At 40.6% G+C, this 15,103-nt stretch overlaps 2 protein-coding genes across 2 annotated transcripts; one reads left to right on the forward strand and one right to left on the reverse strand.

Annotated features, from left to right (window-relative positions):
* Positions 1-1,913: 1,913 nt before the first annotated feature.
* On the forward strand, positions 1,914-7,614 carry ca4c (carbonic anhydrase IV c). Its single transcript, XM_076274461.1, has 6 exons — positions 1,914-2,069; positions 5,414-5,559; positions 5,858-5,950; positions 6,035-6,101; positions 6,509-6,672; positions 6,996-7,614. Exons 1-6 carry the CDS (start codon positions 1,925-1,927, stop codon positions 7,212-7,214), a joined length of 834 nt encoding a protein of 277 aa, XP_076130576.1. The 5' UTR covers positions 1,914-1,924; the 3' UTR covers positions 7,215-7,614.
* A 52-nt stretch (positions 7,615-7,666) lies between these two features.
* Positions 7,667-14,430, reverse strand: asl (argininosuccinate lyase). Its single transcript, XM_076274460.1, has 16 exons — positions 14,113-14,430; positions 13,708-13,902; positions 12,705-12,788; positions 12,077-12,133; positions 11,843-11,940; positions 11,482-11,559; positions 10,921-10,998; positions 10,594-10,646; positions 10,383-10,445; positions 10,157-10,271; positions 9,591-9,675; positions 9,094-9,153; positions 8,714-8,797; positions 8,506-8,586; positions 8,303-8,409; positions 7,667-8,163 (listed from the first exon to the last, which is right to left on the reverse strand). The coding sequence occupies exons 1-16, from the start codon at positions 14,143-14,145 to the stop codon at positions 8,019-8,021; spliced, it is 1,416 nt and encodes a 471-aa protein (XP_076130575.1). The 5' UTR covers positions 14,146-14,430; the 3' UTR covers positions 7,667-8,018.
* Positions 14,431-15,103: the final 673 nt, after the last annotated feature.

A 15,103-nucleotide genomic window follows, 5' to 3' on the forward strand; every position in this document is an offset into this window, starting at 1 on the left:
GATCAGCACGAACAGTGCAAATGCATCCCTCTGCCCAAAGAAGACTCCTGTTGTTTTGGATTGAAATGATTGTTGAATTTCCTAGCATTGGTCAGGCATTTGTCATAAAGTATCTATCTATCTATCTATCTATCTAGATAGATAGTATCTATCTATCTATCTATCTATCTATCTGTCTATCGATCTATCTATCTATCTAGTCTTTATGCCCTTGATCTAAACTGTGTTTATTTGAATTTAGCCTCCACTACAGCCCTGTTCTGAACTCCAACCTGTATTTGTTTCCATGGTTTACATGAAAATAAAAGATTAAGAAGAATTTCACTGGCCTTTGTCAACCTTTTTAATAATTTTCTTTCAAGTCCTTAGTTGAAACTAATCAAAATTGACAAGTTTGTTCAACTTTCTGGAAATTAAAACTTTTAAGTTTTAAATTTAATTTAAAGAATTGGTTGAAGCAAAATGAAATATTTCAGGCTGACATCAATAAATCCAATTAAGCTATCTAAGCTTAATTTTATTAATTACCGTGAACTCATGTAGTTGATGTTTCTTTAACTTAAAAAAACCTTGTTGAACACACTCAAAATTTGCTAGTGAAGACTAATTAAAAAAGGTAAGTTTCTTTGACTTAGCAAAACCGAGTTACTATTACTTAAATTTTTTTGTGTAATCGGTTTCACCAATTTTTTTGAGTTCAATTAACTTGTCGGGTTTTACAGTGTGGTATATTTTGTCCTTGTCCTCTTGTCAGTGGTATTCAGTGTTGAATAAACAGTCAAGCTGTTAATGGTCTATTAATGTTTCTTAGATCATTAAGCTGAGAGTTTAGACTCTACAACAGGCCTTTGTTAAAACTCACCTTTACCTGAAAGGCTCAGGTCTCTTTGTCAAAAAAGGGTGTCAAGGTTGTCATCAAATGAATTGACGCTCTGTTTATTTAAGAATCAGGTGTCCAAAATGACCCTTATTGTCTCTTACAGTATAGTCATTGTGTAGGGCTACAAACCAGTGTGCTTACACTACATGCACTCGAGATTGAACAACAGCTTGAGCAAAAAACATAAAAAAGCAACCAGATGAGCAGTTTTGAAAAAAACATTTACCTTTACTTTTATTAATTTAGCTGATTCTTTAATCCAAAGTGACGACTTACAAATGGGTTTGACATTCAAGCTACAAAGAAAAGAAGAGTGGAAGTCAAACACAAACAAATAGATCAATAAACAAACCTCCTCATACAGCTGGGGAAGACACCAACTTATGAATGGAGGGGCCTGGTGATGGTAATAGGGGGCCTATGACTGGGAGGGTGTAGTGTTCCTATACTGCGTTGCTACGTCAGTGACACCTCATTGTAAGGTCAAGTGGAAATGTTGCCGACGGCAAGATTATCAGGCCGTGTCTCAAAAGGCCTGAAAAATAAATAAATGTGCCAGTTAATGACCACACAAGTGTTATTTTGCTAAAAGGGACTCCTGTGACCCATGACAGTCACACGGCTTGCATGCTTGTGTGTGTGTATGTGTTTGTGTGTATGTGTGTGTGTGTGTGTGTGTGTGTGTGTGTGTGTGTGTGTGTGTGTGTTCCAGGTCAGTACCATACAACTCGGCCCTGGTGCTACCACAGCCAGTACTCATGTGATGACGCATGCGAGGGTAAGTGTCAAATGCATCAGTAGGTCAGTGGCATGGTGAAGTAAATGTATAGCAAGATTTGTGTATTTAAGTTTGGCTTCCATAACGTATCAACTTGAAGGGAATAATAAAAGTGGTCCCTGTCTCCTGTTTATCTGTGGTCTATTATGCTATTACCAGTAGATGTTTTCTTTTTATGTTTATTTTAATGCCAACCCCTATCTGATCTGATGTTGTTGTTGTTGCCATTGTCTTTGTCATTGTCAGAGCCGGGAAAGTGGTTCCAAATGTTCCCTGAATGTGGAGGGCAGAGACAGTCTCCCATTAACATAGTCACTAGCACAGTTCAGTATGACCCAGCCCTGGGCCCATTCGTTTTCGATGGGCATGATTACATCAGCAACATCACAGTGGATCACCTCGGACACTCAGGTGATTTCAAGTGTTTTCTCTATATCTGTTCTTCAGATGTGGGCCTGATGAATGTACATTCAAGATTCATGATTCCTATACTGTGGTAGTTTTGGGTCGTTTAAGAGGGGTCTAAAGACATTCCTATTCAACATATACTTAGTTGTTTAAGCGCTTATGTGTTATGGTTTGTATAATGTTGTTTTATTTTAATTGGGCTGTTAATTAATTTGACATTATTGTTTATTATTAATGTAGTCTTAGCATGTCATTGTTTTTATATTATTGATTGAATGGACATTATTGTTTTATTATTGCCTTTCCCCTTTTTTTTCCATTGCTTTTTTATTAGGCTATTGATTGAATTGATATTATTGTGTACTATAACTATTCTCCTTACTATATTTGACCTACATTCTAATCTGTTCCCTGTTCAGTTTTAAATATTATTATGTTGTTTTGTATTTATGTGTCGCTTTGGACAAAGGCGTCTGCTAAATCCATAACCATAACCATCTCATTATACGTGTATAGACCCTTTTTAAGAGAGTTCCATTATCAGCATCATAGTTGGCCTTACAAGGCTTCCGTTTTAACATTCCATAGATTGGGAACAAAATAGAACGTTCAAGCATTGTTTTTGTTTTTATTGTTGAAAGGGTCCACTGCTTGGTTGAATTTCCCATTGTCCTACGTAATTTAGAACGACCATTAACCGTATGTTATCTGCACACCTATGAAGTAGATCCATTTTTTATCACACTTGTATATAATTCGCCGAACTCGTTGTGAAGTTTAAATTAACTGTCACGTTGCATCCGAGCTGTAAAATGCAGACGTTCAGAACATTGCAACATTGTAGCATATGACGGAGGTGGCTTTTAGCTAGATGGATGACAGCAGGCTAAGTAAAAGCGATGTTTCAAAGCTAAAGTTCATCAGAATCTTGGGATAGGCCTACGCCCGCTTGACAACGGGAGAGATAGAACTAACGACTGGCCTTTGGCCGCAACCATCCATTTAGAACTAGTAACGGCAGTTTGTCCTGTGAGTTGAGAAATTAGTTGATATGTGTCGGAAGAAATTAGTTCTACAAACAAGACAGTTTTAGCGATTAAAACGTTTAAATTGTAACAGGAAATGAACACAACGCAAGTGGCAACAGTGGAATAAGCGGGATAATGGACTCCACGGTGGTCTGTTCACAGAAGTAATGCACTCCGCTTCGCGTCGGGCCCGTTTTACAACCTCGATTACCACCACCGTGTCGTCCATTATCCCTTACGTAAAGTCAAAGTCAGCACTTTGGTCAGTGTAAGCTAGGCACGGCGCCAGGATTCCAGTTTTGGATGGGCCAGACCAATTGTGGGTGGGCCTTAAAAAAAACTTTATCAAATCACTGTTTAACCTAATAAAAATGACTGACGAATATACTGTTATATTATTTGTGCTTACATAATAGAGATTTGAATAGCTTGATGCTCTTTAAATAGTTTGTTGCATTGTAAAAAGGACGGACGTACCTATCCTCGATCACTGTCCTTGGTTCTGACCAAATAAGAGCGCTTTGGAATCTCCATTACGCACCATAAAGCTGTGCTTTAGCGCATCTCTCGAATAGACCTAAGGCCTATAGGCTGTAAAAGTGGGAATCTAATATTTCCCCCAAACATAGTTTAGTTCTGCTTGTATAACATGAAGTCGAATATTTCATTTGTTTTAGGTTTTCAACAATACAGATCAATCACACTGCCCGACCGTTTCAATCAATATGCAGGGCAGTTGAAAACATTCGGGGCTTAGCCCATAGAGTCTAAACGGTTTTCATAATTCCCATTTTGCCTGACTTGCTGCTCACTTTTCATAAATAAATCCACTGACTCAAGCCTCATTTGCACCACATTTATTAAATATTATGGACAATAAAATTTTGACAATTAGAGGATGTAATGACATTTAGCTATCTTGACATTTTCTGTTTGCTAGAAACGAACTAGCCTATTCATGGGTTTCATCAGGTCCCTTTCCACAGGTGTATTAATCAAGTACCATGCAGTCTGCATTGATAATCAAGGTGCTTGATTTTATACACCTGTGGAAAGGGACCTGATGAAACCCATGAATATAGCCACCTAGCAGAGTGGCTTTTAAATAGCAATATGCATTATATGGTTTGTTATGCTTAGCTTAGGGAGAAGGGAACATTGAAGACTCACTCATTCGATTTTACAACTAGGCAAAGCAGGCCACCACTGTTTGGCCAGCTCCAGACTGTAGGCTAGAGGCTGATAACAAACCTGAATTTGTAGGCTAGTCTAAATGACGAGAACAGGATAACTCCACCACCACCTTGTTATTGATGACTTCATGATTTCCTTGTAACGTAGGCCTATACCAAATATTAAATGCAAACAATGACATGCCCAACCTCGCGCGCGCACGTAGCCTACATTCCAAATTATGTGTTATGGAAGGTAACGTTCATGTTCAATCTGCTGCATGAAGAAGAGTGAGTTCACCCGTGTCCGCTTGTATGCTTGTATGTTAAATACGTCCATCTCATCTCAAAGTTTCAATGCGCGATCGGAATAATGGTTTCATATTTGTTAGTCAACTGTACAAAATACATTCGGGGCTGAAGCCCTGGCAAAATCAGCTGGCTACTAGGCCTACCCCTCGGGCACAGAACTTGTTCATTGACAACGTCATCTGTCATGTAAAACATGCTCCAAGAGAGCTCATAAAGATCAATCACACCCATTAGGCCCTTTAATGCAAATCGGATCAACGATCACAATATCAACAAGCTGCATTGCAAAAAAAAAAAAAAATTCAGAAGCCATTATTAAGCCATAGAGATGTGCTAGGTGTTATGGATCTCAGCTATCCTTCATCTCCTGGTTGCAGCGATACAACGAGACCGTTTGTGCACGTTTAAGGTACCTAAACAACGACTGTTGCAGCATTATTTTCACACTTTCAGATCACTTGGAGCTAGCCTAGCATACCGACAAGCTAGATCCGACCCAGAACCTAATGTATCTGGCACTGCTGAACTTGCACAGAAACATCACCAGTTTGCACACTAGCACAGATTATGGGATTATTTGCCGCTTTTTAATCATTCTTGACCAAATTAAAATATATTAAAAGTTTTTTTTTTATTTTTAAGAAAAGTTTTGGGTTGAAAAGTGGGTGGGCCTAGGCCCATCCAGGCCCACCCGTAGCGCCGTGCCTGGTGTAAGCTGTGTATAAACGTGCTATAAAATAAAAATACATTTTAGGCTACTACTTACTTTCCAATATCCTTAAATAAAATAAATAATTTAGTGTGATGATGATTTAGTGTGATATTGTTATTTCAGCTCATTTTGCTCTGCCACAATCTATGAGGATCCACGGAGGGGGCCTGCCCAGTGTGTATAAGGCGCTGCAGTTTCACCTGCACTGGGGCGTGAATGCTGGGCCTGGCTCGGAGCACACGGTGGATGGAGAGCGCTACCCCATGGAGGTTAGCTCAGCTCGCATTCGTCTCAATGCAGAGAACAGCTGGAACAATGCTGCAGTTGATGCCCTGATGAAGAGTAAAAGTTGAAACGTGTAGGCATATAGCCAGTATTTAATTAAGGATTTATATTTTTCATACAGTAGTGCCTCAATTCTTTGATTCTTTTTTTAATACTGCAGTTGTTTGGATTGTCTTTAGGCTAATGGAAAAGTACTGTATGCACACCATGCTCCATCGTCGGTATTAAATTGTCCTCTGTGTACATGTGTGTATGTATCTCTCTGTGTTTTCATCCCTGAAGCTCCACATTGTCTACATCAAAGAAGAGTACCAGTCTCTGGAAGAGGCTGAAAGTGACCGCGCTGGAATAGCCGTGCTTGGCTTCTTCTTTGAGGTGCTGCTCTCTTGATTTTACATGCCCCTGCTTTGACTATAGCTTCCGTTAAAATCATGACCAACTTCCTCGTGTCCTCTCTAGGCATCACAGGAGGACAACCCTCACTTTGATACGGTGCTAGAAGCTCTGAGGAGAGTACGCTTCATTGGTGAGCTTGGGTGACTTAGGAAAACTGTCAGACAGTTAGGCCCTTATTTAAATAAGAGCAAAGTATAAAGTCTAATTAGAGCTTGCTTAACAATATGCAAAATCTTTTTGCAAATTTAATACCATGAGAAAGATCCTAAGCGACAGTGGGTCAGCTAAAAGCTGTCTCACGCCACACGAATCAATTTCATTGAGAAATTTGCTTACACACTGACTGCTCTTTGCCCAGCATTTAAATGAGGGCATTTTTAAGACAGAGCTGGGTTTAAACAGTCCAGACATTAATGAAGTTCTCAACAAATGTTTCTGATATCAGATTCACTGATCATTTGTTCTTGAACTATTTATTTAAGGTAAGAAGTTAATGTGTGCTCTTGATTAATTTCTCCTGTGCTCTGGTGGCTACAGGAAACACCAGCTCAGTGGCAGCCTTCAAAATGAGTGACATCATTCCTCCGGCCCATGAGCTTTTGGCCTACTACCGCTACTCTGGGTCCATGACCACCCCTGCCTGCAACGAGGCCGTTATCTGGACCATATTCCACAGGACACTGCCAGCCAGTCACAGACAAGTAAGACACCATGATCCCATCAAGGCACACACTACAGCAGTCAGTATGGAATCTTTTGTTCCAAATTGAGAATATTTTTTTTTAGAAATACTGTATACTGTATATACTTTGTATGTTAAAATGGTTATTGTAGTTAATCTGTTAATTCTACTTCTAGAATTAAAGTCTAATAATAAGTTTGTTTATTTTGGCCATATGACTACTGTAAACTCATTTTAGTGTTAATACGTATGTATTGATGTCATTGGAAGTCTGTTAAGAACCATAAACAAAAACATTTAGCAAGTATTGTCAGTGTAATTCTCCTCTCCTCTCCTTCTCAGCTGGTAGAAGTGGCTGGGGAGGTATGGTACTGGACTGGGAAGCCCATGACCAACATCTTCAGGCCTGCTCAGCAGCTCAACGGCAGAGTGGTGTCCAGGTCCTCACCCTTGCCAGATGAGCTTCTAGCTCCGACAGACTCTGCTGTCCCAGTTCTCTCAGTGTCTGCCTTCTGTCTGTGCTCTGTCCTTGTATCTGTTAGCTTGTATTGTGCGCTCTGAGCGAACATGAAATACTCTCTATCTTTCCTGTCGTTTCCGTTCCAGAGCAGATGCATTATCTGCTAATGACCAGATGGTCCATGTCTGCTTCTGTGTGGTATTTGGTTGTTCGGTCACCTTATTAGGGTTATCTGAATGAGATGGGAATGATTTATTTATTTATTTTCTGGGATACTGTTTGCCCCTTTTCCTAGCGGTAATGAGTTGCGGAAATTGTGTGTGATGCCATCAGAGCAAGGGAAAAAGGCGGAAATCCTCCAGACTTAGAGGCCGGATCACCAGTTAAAGGCACAATCACAGTTGATGTAATTGTAAGCTCTCTTGAGGTTGAATTTCATATATTCTCAATTACGTTCTAAATAGACAGGAATCTCATAGAAATAAAATAAACAATGCTCCATCAATATTCGACAGGCACTGATATTACTAACTAATAAAGCAAGACATTAGTGTAATGCAAGACTTCAGTGTTTTATTTGCAGCATAAACTTGTCAATCTAAATGTTTTTGATACTAAATATAAGCACAGGTGCAAAGAATCAACAAATCCAGTAAAACCGTAACTTAACAATCAGAACTCTGAAACTTGGGACGCAAAAGTTTACATTGCACTTTCAACAACTTTCCTTTAAGACTAGAGTGCATTAAATCTTGTAACAGTATTATTATTATTTTGTACTCTTCACATAGCAGCCAGAAATCACCTCAGCACAAAGCCTCTTATTATCTTTAGGTGTGTGTTTGGGTTTATAAAGGCACATTATATAAGTGGTGTGTGTGTTCATTATAGCAAGGCAGGGTGCATTACTGCTTGTATTTTTCCAGCCAGGTTTTCATGTGGTCTATCTGTGCCAACACACTGCTCTTGGCAGTGCCACCTATGGCACTGTACTGCTCCACACTGCTGCTGTAGTCCCACACAGAGGACACATCACTGTCAAAGAGCGGGCTAGAGAGAGAGAGAGAGAGAGAAGAAAAGGAGAAGGGAAACCAGAGCAATGTCAGCAGGTCTGGAACAATGAGACTAATGTGTGTGTGTGTGTGTGTGTGTGTGTCTGTGTGTCTGTGTGTGTATTGAGTCTGCTGACCTGGCGGTGTTCAGGTCTTCCAGAGTAAGTTCATTAAGTGGGACTTTTTTGGACTCAGCGAGAGCTACAGCCTTCCCAGAGCATCCATGAGCCTGTCTGAAAGGCACCTGAGGCAAACAAGAAACACCAGGTCAATCATTAACAAGGAGGAAAGAAGGAAGGAAGGAACAGGAATAAGAAAATAAACCGAGAAAGAACCCTACCCCTTTTCTGACCAGGTAGTAGGCTAGGTCAGTGGCCAGCATGTCTGGACTTAGAGCAGCGTTCATTTCACTGCTATTCACCTGTGAAGAACAATTAAGAACAAATAAATATGTCAGAGCCATAGCCACCTGTGAAGGCATCATAATGAGCTGGTGCCCACAGTGAGGGACAAAGGAATCGGGATGAAAGGTCAGCCTGACCCCTTACCGTCAGTGTGGCCATTACACCTGTGGCGATCTGGAGAACAGCTTCAATGGTGTCATACACATCAAACATGGCTTCCTTATCCTCCTGTAGGATGTAAAGGAAATGGAGCACTATTATAATACTACATGTGAATTATGCCTTTCAGGGCCATTTAATGGCATATGTATACTGGTATACATATTCCATATGAGCTGCAATTACATTAGTTATTAGTTACAGGAGTTATTCTAGCAACTAACACTCAACAGACAAACCCAGTGACTAAGACATGAATGAGGCCGAATTAATTTCCATTCTTAAATCCTCACAAATCTGTCTCATAACAACCACACCGGTCTCAATCTCCATACATTCCTACAGGATATGCTGACATTCCTCACCTGTAAGTCTTTATTGTAGGTGCTGGGCAGGCCCTTCAATGTCATAAGGAAACCTGCACACTGAGGCAAAAAGTGTTTGGTAAGTCAAAGGTTGTGGTAAATCGGAGATCCACATTTCCTGATAAGTCACATGTACACCATTTGGCAAACATGGCACATGTTTTGATTCTCAAACTAACAACCAGTCACTGGCACAAGATACTACATTGTCCACTTATTATGAATGATGAAAACACTGAAGCTTCTCTGTATTTGTGTGAGTGTCTTGGTTTGGGGATGGTCTCAAATAACAAACAATATTTGGAGGTCTGCGTTCCTCTTAAGCAAGATTTTCCTGAGAAACGGAACCCAGATCAGCTGTGCAAGCATAGTGCTTCTGTATTTCTTCCACAGATGGTGGGAAAAAAATCACAAACATCCCTTCTCTCAAGAAGCTTTATGTGCAACACTCAAACGTCTCCACATCGTCCTACAAACTAGGGTTCATAGTTCCTTACTCTTCCGAAGACGCGTCCAGCCTTGCTGCGAATAAGCTCCAGGCTGTCGGCATTCTTCTTCTGGGGCATCAGGCTGCTACCGGTGCTGCTCGGGCCACAAACACACAAGCACAGAGCTCTAACTGCTACACTACCCAAAGCACACACTGGACACACGACACAGGGAGCATATAGGCCTTATCCAATCAGTCTTCTGCATCATCATCATCAAATTTAGGTCACCTTTCAACAATAAAAACAAAAACAATGCTTGAACGTTCTATTTGGGCCCCAATCTACTTCCTCTGCATTAAGATAACATATGGAATGTTAAAAAGGAAGCCTTGTGGGGCCAACTATGATGCTGATAATGGAACTCTCTTGAAAGGGTCCACACTACCCAAAGCACACACTGGACACACGACACAGGGAGCGCACGCCAGAGCACGGGACAGTCAACAAGCAGCTTTTTGGACATTGGAATCATCATCAAAAACTTTGTGATCTGGTCTTAGTTGTAGGTGTGTGTGTGTGTGTGTGTGTATGTATGTGTGTGTGCGTGTGTCTGTTCATTGTTCATGTGTTACCTGTAAGCATCGGACAGTGCAACGAAGGAGAACTCTTTGGTGCTGTAGATAATTAGGTCTTCTGCCATCTTACTGAGGTGGGTGAGATTTAAAGATGCCCAGAAGAGGAACTCAGCTGTACACACACACACACAAAAACACACACACATATGGCCATATGCAGTATAGAAAACAATGATATCAAATTGTCTTATCCTCTGTGTATAAGAAAGTGGAAAATACATACCAACAAAATCTCTTTCTGCTGTAGCATCCATGCTGTTGATACTGACTGAATCAAAGGCCAGTTCTATACAGAAAAAGACAGAGACCGTTACAGTATATATCTCCAGAGAGTACATATCTATTTTTTTGTCACAGAGAAAAATCCAAGTCTTATAGTCTGTAGACTGTAAAATGGGCTGCACTACAAGTGTGAGGATACTATAATTGAGAACCTTTACAAAGGAGTTTGCGATCAATGTTGAATGGATTCCCTGCTATGGCGCCACTGTAAACAGAAAGAAGTCAAAAGAAAGAGGTCACTAAAGCTAAGAAAAGAAAATATATTGTAGTTAAAAATCTACATGTACTTGACCAGAATGCTCAGCAGGCATTTCAATTTCTGTGTGGTCTAAGAGTGGTTTAAAGGCACTTGGAATTGAAAAACTCGGTCATCAATATAGAACTGTGAAAGATTAGGACGACAAGAAACAAGAGCTGATCTTTTTTTATAAGTGAATTTGGAGTGGCAACTAAGTGCCAACCCAAAGATAAAGGGGTACCTTCCAAGAGGCAGTACATTAACTCGCCGGCGCATTTCATCGAGTTTCTCCACATCTCTACTCAAGGCCACTACATGGCTGAAATGAAATGCACAGACAGACAGAGAAAGGGGGAGACAGCAATTATAATCACAAGACTTGACAAGACAAAGTACTCAACAAACTACATGGCAAATCGAATATGTACCTGGCGTCATTAATATATAAAGGTGCCTTGATTACAATCCATTACAATTTTTTTCAGTTCTCCTCATTCTGAAAGTCTCCACCAGTGTGTACAAAACAATTGTTCTAGCTCAGTCCGGGCTCTTTAAATGGGACCAAACCATGCCACTTGGACCAACCCATGGCACTATACACCAGCCTATGAACAATGTTGCTCCAGTGGCATGGACCGCAAAGGTGTATGTGATTGGCGGTGGAATTAAAATATCAACAACCTTTCGATAAAGTCAAGGACTGTACGTCAAGTTTACACAGAACTAATCAATCAGTTTAGTATTGTCTAATTGGGGTCTTTGTTCTGTAATAGGTCTCTTGGAAAACAGAAACTCACTTTACCTCATAATCCAGTGGCTCCATCTGATTGGTTGAGCCCTCTGCATGTGTGTGTACCCAGGGAAAACAATGTCTATCTCCCTACACATGGGCAAAAGGGTGGATGCATGCAGCACACAAATTACAAAGCAGATATTGATGTGCATCCTGCAGGTGTTTCTATTATGTAAAGTAGAGGACTCTATTATGTGCATCTGTGTGCGTTACTATTTCTAACCTGGTATGCATATGTGTGTGTGTGTGTGTGTGTGTGTGTGTTAAGAAAATGGCATGTACTTATGTACGAGTGTCTGTGACTATGTCTGTGACTGTGTCTGTGACCGTGTGTGTGTGTGTGTGGCCGTGGTAAGAAAAATATATTTACCTGGAGGCCCTGTCCACCATGGCAGTAATTAGCTGTAAGGCATGACCCTTCACAATACCTATGGCATCCCGTAACCATAGTCTCATGTCCGTTACAACCTGTTAAGATAACCAAAAAAGAACAAACAATGGTGTTCTCCACTCTTATTCCACTAAACCCCCACTGACTCCACCTGAATTATTATGAGATACTACCACCTTCAAACTAAATATTCAGCAAACTGTTGAAACTCACCTGATCATTTCTACTTCTCCCGGTGTGCAGCTTGCCTGCTGCTTCTCCAATCAGCTCCTACACAAAGCCAAAAAGCTCATGAACAAACCTGACTGCAACAAGGGGTTGCATTGGGAGCTTCTCACTTTAGGGGGAAAAAACTCAAGATCTTTTTTTTTCCTTCCAGTAATAGAAACACTGGATTACTGGAGTTTAAATCTTCACCAAGGTAACATTTCATTTCTCCTTGTTTGTGGTGTGAATGTAATCAAAGTAATAATGGCAAATATTAAGACTAGGGAACAAAGAAAACTGACAGGGAGCAAAATAGGACTACAGTAAGTGTTTCCCAGATAATTGAATTCCATTTGTGGTGGTTGGTTTGCAGAATTAACTTGAATGCAACAGTTTTTAACAAATTAGCACAGCGTGGTTATGATGCTAACCTGATTTAAGCATAATTTAGTACAACCTGGAAAATCATTCTGTGGTGGTCAATGTTGATATTGTGGTGGGCCGCCACAAATAAGTCAATGTATGGGAAACACTGACAGTACACTACACTGTACACCATCAATGTTCTCTATGAACATGTTAAGGCACAGCAGAGCAGAAGTTAGTATATACGGACAGTATGAATGTGACTTGCCTTAAGCCGTCGTTCATTAGCTGTGTGGATGTCTTCATCTCCTGATTTAATTTGAAAGGAACCCCGAGACCACTCTGCATGAACCTGCATGGTTTGAGTAGGCACAGGACAGTAGGAAATGTTTTTTATGCCATCCGTCATCTTTCTTTAATATCAAGAATTTCAATAATGTAGGCCTATGTTCTTAGCCAGCACTCAAATCTGATTGAAATTCAATGTTCAAAATACAGGCATTGTTTGGTGAATGCAACTAACAAATGCTCAATGGGCAGTCACATGCTTATGCAACCATTGTCCTGTGGACAACAGAGAAAGGGCCATTACTTTCTGTCATCCATTTTTGGTGGACTTCAGCAGGACAGGTCACATATTTTGATAGGCTACTGTCAAATTATGTCACTGTAACTCTGCCGAAATTTACTGATATTATACATTGCCATTTACATCAGCAAACACTTTACTGACATTATTCCCATTGTCTGAATATCCTTTTTGGCACCTCAAACTGATATACAAACTTAAGGAGGCAGTTTGTGACCTCCAGGGCATTTTTTTTTTCTGCAGAGTTATAGTCACATAATTTGACAGTAGCCTATCAAAATATGTGACCTGTCCTGCTGAAGTCCACCTGTTCACAGGAGTGGTGAGGGGTAGGCTTTAGCTCTATAGAGATAGTATAGAGAGGAAGATACACAGGCAGGCCTGTAGAGCAATACACCCACACCCGGTCAATGTTCCATGTTTCAAAGATTTACAAAGTTTATTAGGAGAATTACACACATAACAGAATTGCCTCTTCTCTGTGTCAGTACAGCTCAGACCATTCGTAGACACCAATAACACCCCGCCCTCTAGAGTCACAAAATTCGACAGATCACAGAATTTGGTGCAACAGGTGTCACCACCAAGTCGACACCAACATCATGTGTATCAAGGAAGTAGCTGAAACAAAAGCTGCACTGGTTTTAACACATTAAAGGAACTCAAATAGATAGAAACTCACTTGATCCAGACCAGAGACAATCTGGCTCATCTCATCTTCTGTCACCAGGTTAGCCTTCTGCAGCGCCAAAACATATGCTTTGCTGCCCCTGATGTCTGCGTCCCACATTCTTTGGTCATATGCAATTGAGGCGTTGAATTTTTCCATGATGGCATCCGTACCACCAGCGAATCTCCCTCCCCACAACTTAGATCCCTGCAGAGAAAAATCAACCGTAAGCTGTCTCTACACATAGTGTCTCTTTGACAATGGGTTATTGTAAAAAAAAAAAAAAACATGGAATCATGAGCGCGCCTGTGAAATGCTTTGTTCTGCTTGAAATAGCTGCATCTAGGCTACCTACACCGTGTCGTACACAAACAGGCTACTCAGAGTCAAACATAATTACTTTTATTCAGACTTTACCTCCGAACTGTCACAGGCGCATGTTGAACTCATGATCAGACAAGCAAAGCTGAACTCTGACAACAGGTGGTGGTGGTGGTGTTCACTGCTTTCAAAAATTAGGTAGTCTGAGTCTGTCTGCTAGCTAGCTTGCGTCTCGCGTTATTCTAATCTAGGGTAGGCTACCGTTATTCTGCAACTTGCATGTAGGTTATACGTTCATTAAAACATTAGATGTGTAATCCTGAGGAACACTTATTGTCGTCACGTCACTATCTCAGCTGTCCACTGAAGCCAAACAGTGCCTGCTCGCTGTTTGTGTACATGTGTGCATTCAATGAGGACGCATTCAGTTCATTTAGCCCCTCCCATTGTTAAAAAATTGACTCTGGTATGGTATCAAAGGAGGGTCAAAATAGATTTCAGATCGAAAACTGCTCTCTTTAATCGCAGAGCAACGTGGAAGTGTGTGTGTGTGTGGGGGGGGGGGGGGGGGGGGTGTGTGTGGGGGGGGGGGGGTTACAAGACATTCTCATAGTCTATCTGTGCAGTTTTGGTTGTCTGTTCAAATCTCGTGATTAAAGAATTTAAAACCCCTATTATACATTTCGAGTAAGGAACCGGCTATAGCCTTTTCATGGGTTTCATCAGGTCACATGTGTAGGCTATAAAACCAAGAACCTAAATTATGAATGCTGACTGCATGATGCTTTATTAAATACACCTGTGGAAAGGGACCTGATGAAACCCATGAATATGTTTCTATACAAAATACTGGCCAATATGGTGCCAGCAATTATATGAATAGACTGTGGTCAAAGAGTAGCCATAGAGGTAATTCTATACTCTTTGCTGTGGTGTGGTAAGCTGATACAGACTACACAATAAAATAAGCTTAAATACACTAGATGGCGATCTTAGCCTGACACCTGTGTGTGTCTATTTAGTCCTGTTGGTAAGACATCTAAGGGAATCTAGATATCATGGAAAAATACACAAATCATCAAGGAAA

Source organism: Alosa pseudoharengus, unplaced genomic scaffold (assembly GCF_046254945.1).
Source record: "Alosa pseudoharengus isolate Yale_2024_CS ecotype anadromous, Long Island Sound unplaced genomic scaffold, YU_APseudo_1.1 YU_APseudo_1.1_scf_8, whole genome shotgun sequence".
NCBI lineage: Eukaryota > Metazoa > Chordata > Actinopteri > Clupeiformes > Clupeidae > Alosa > Alosa pseudoharengus.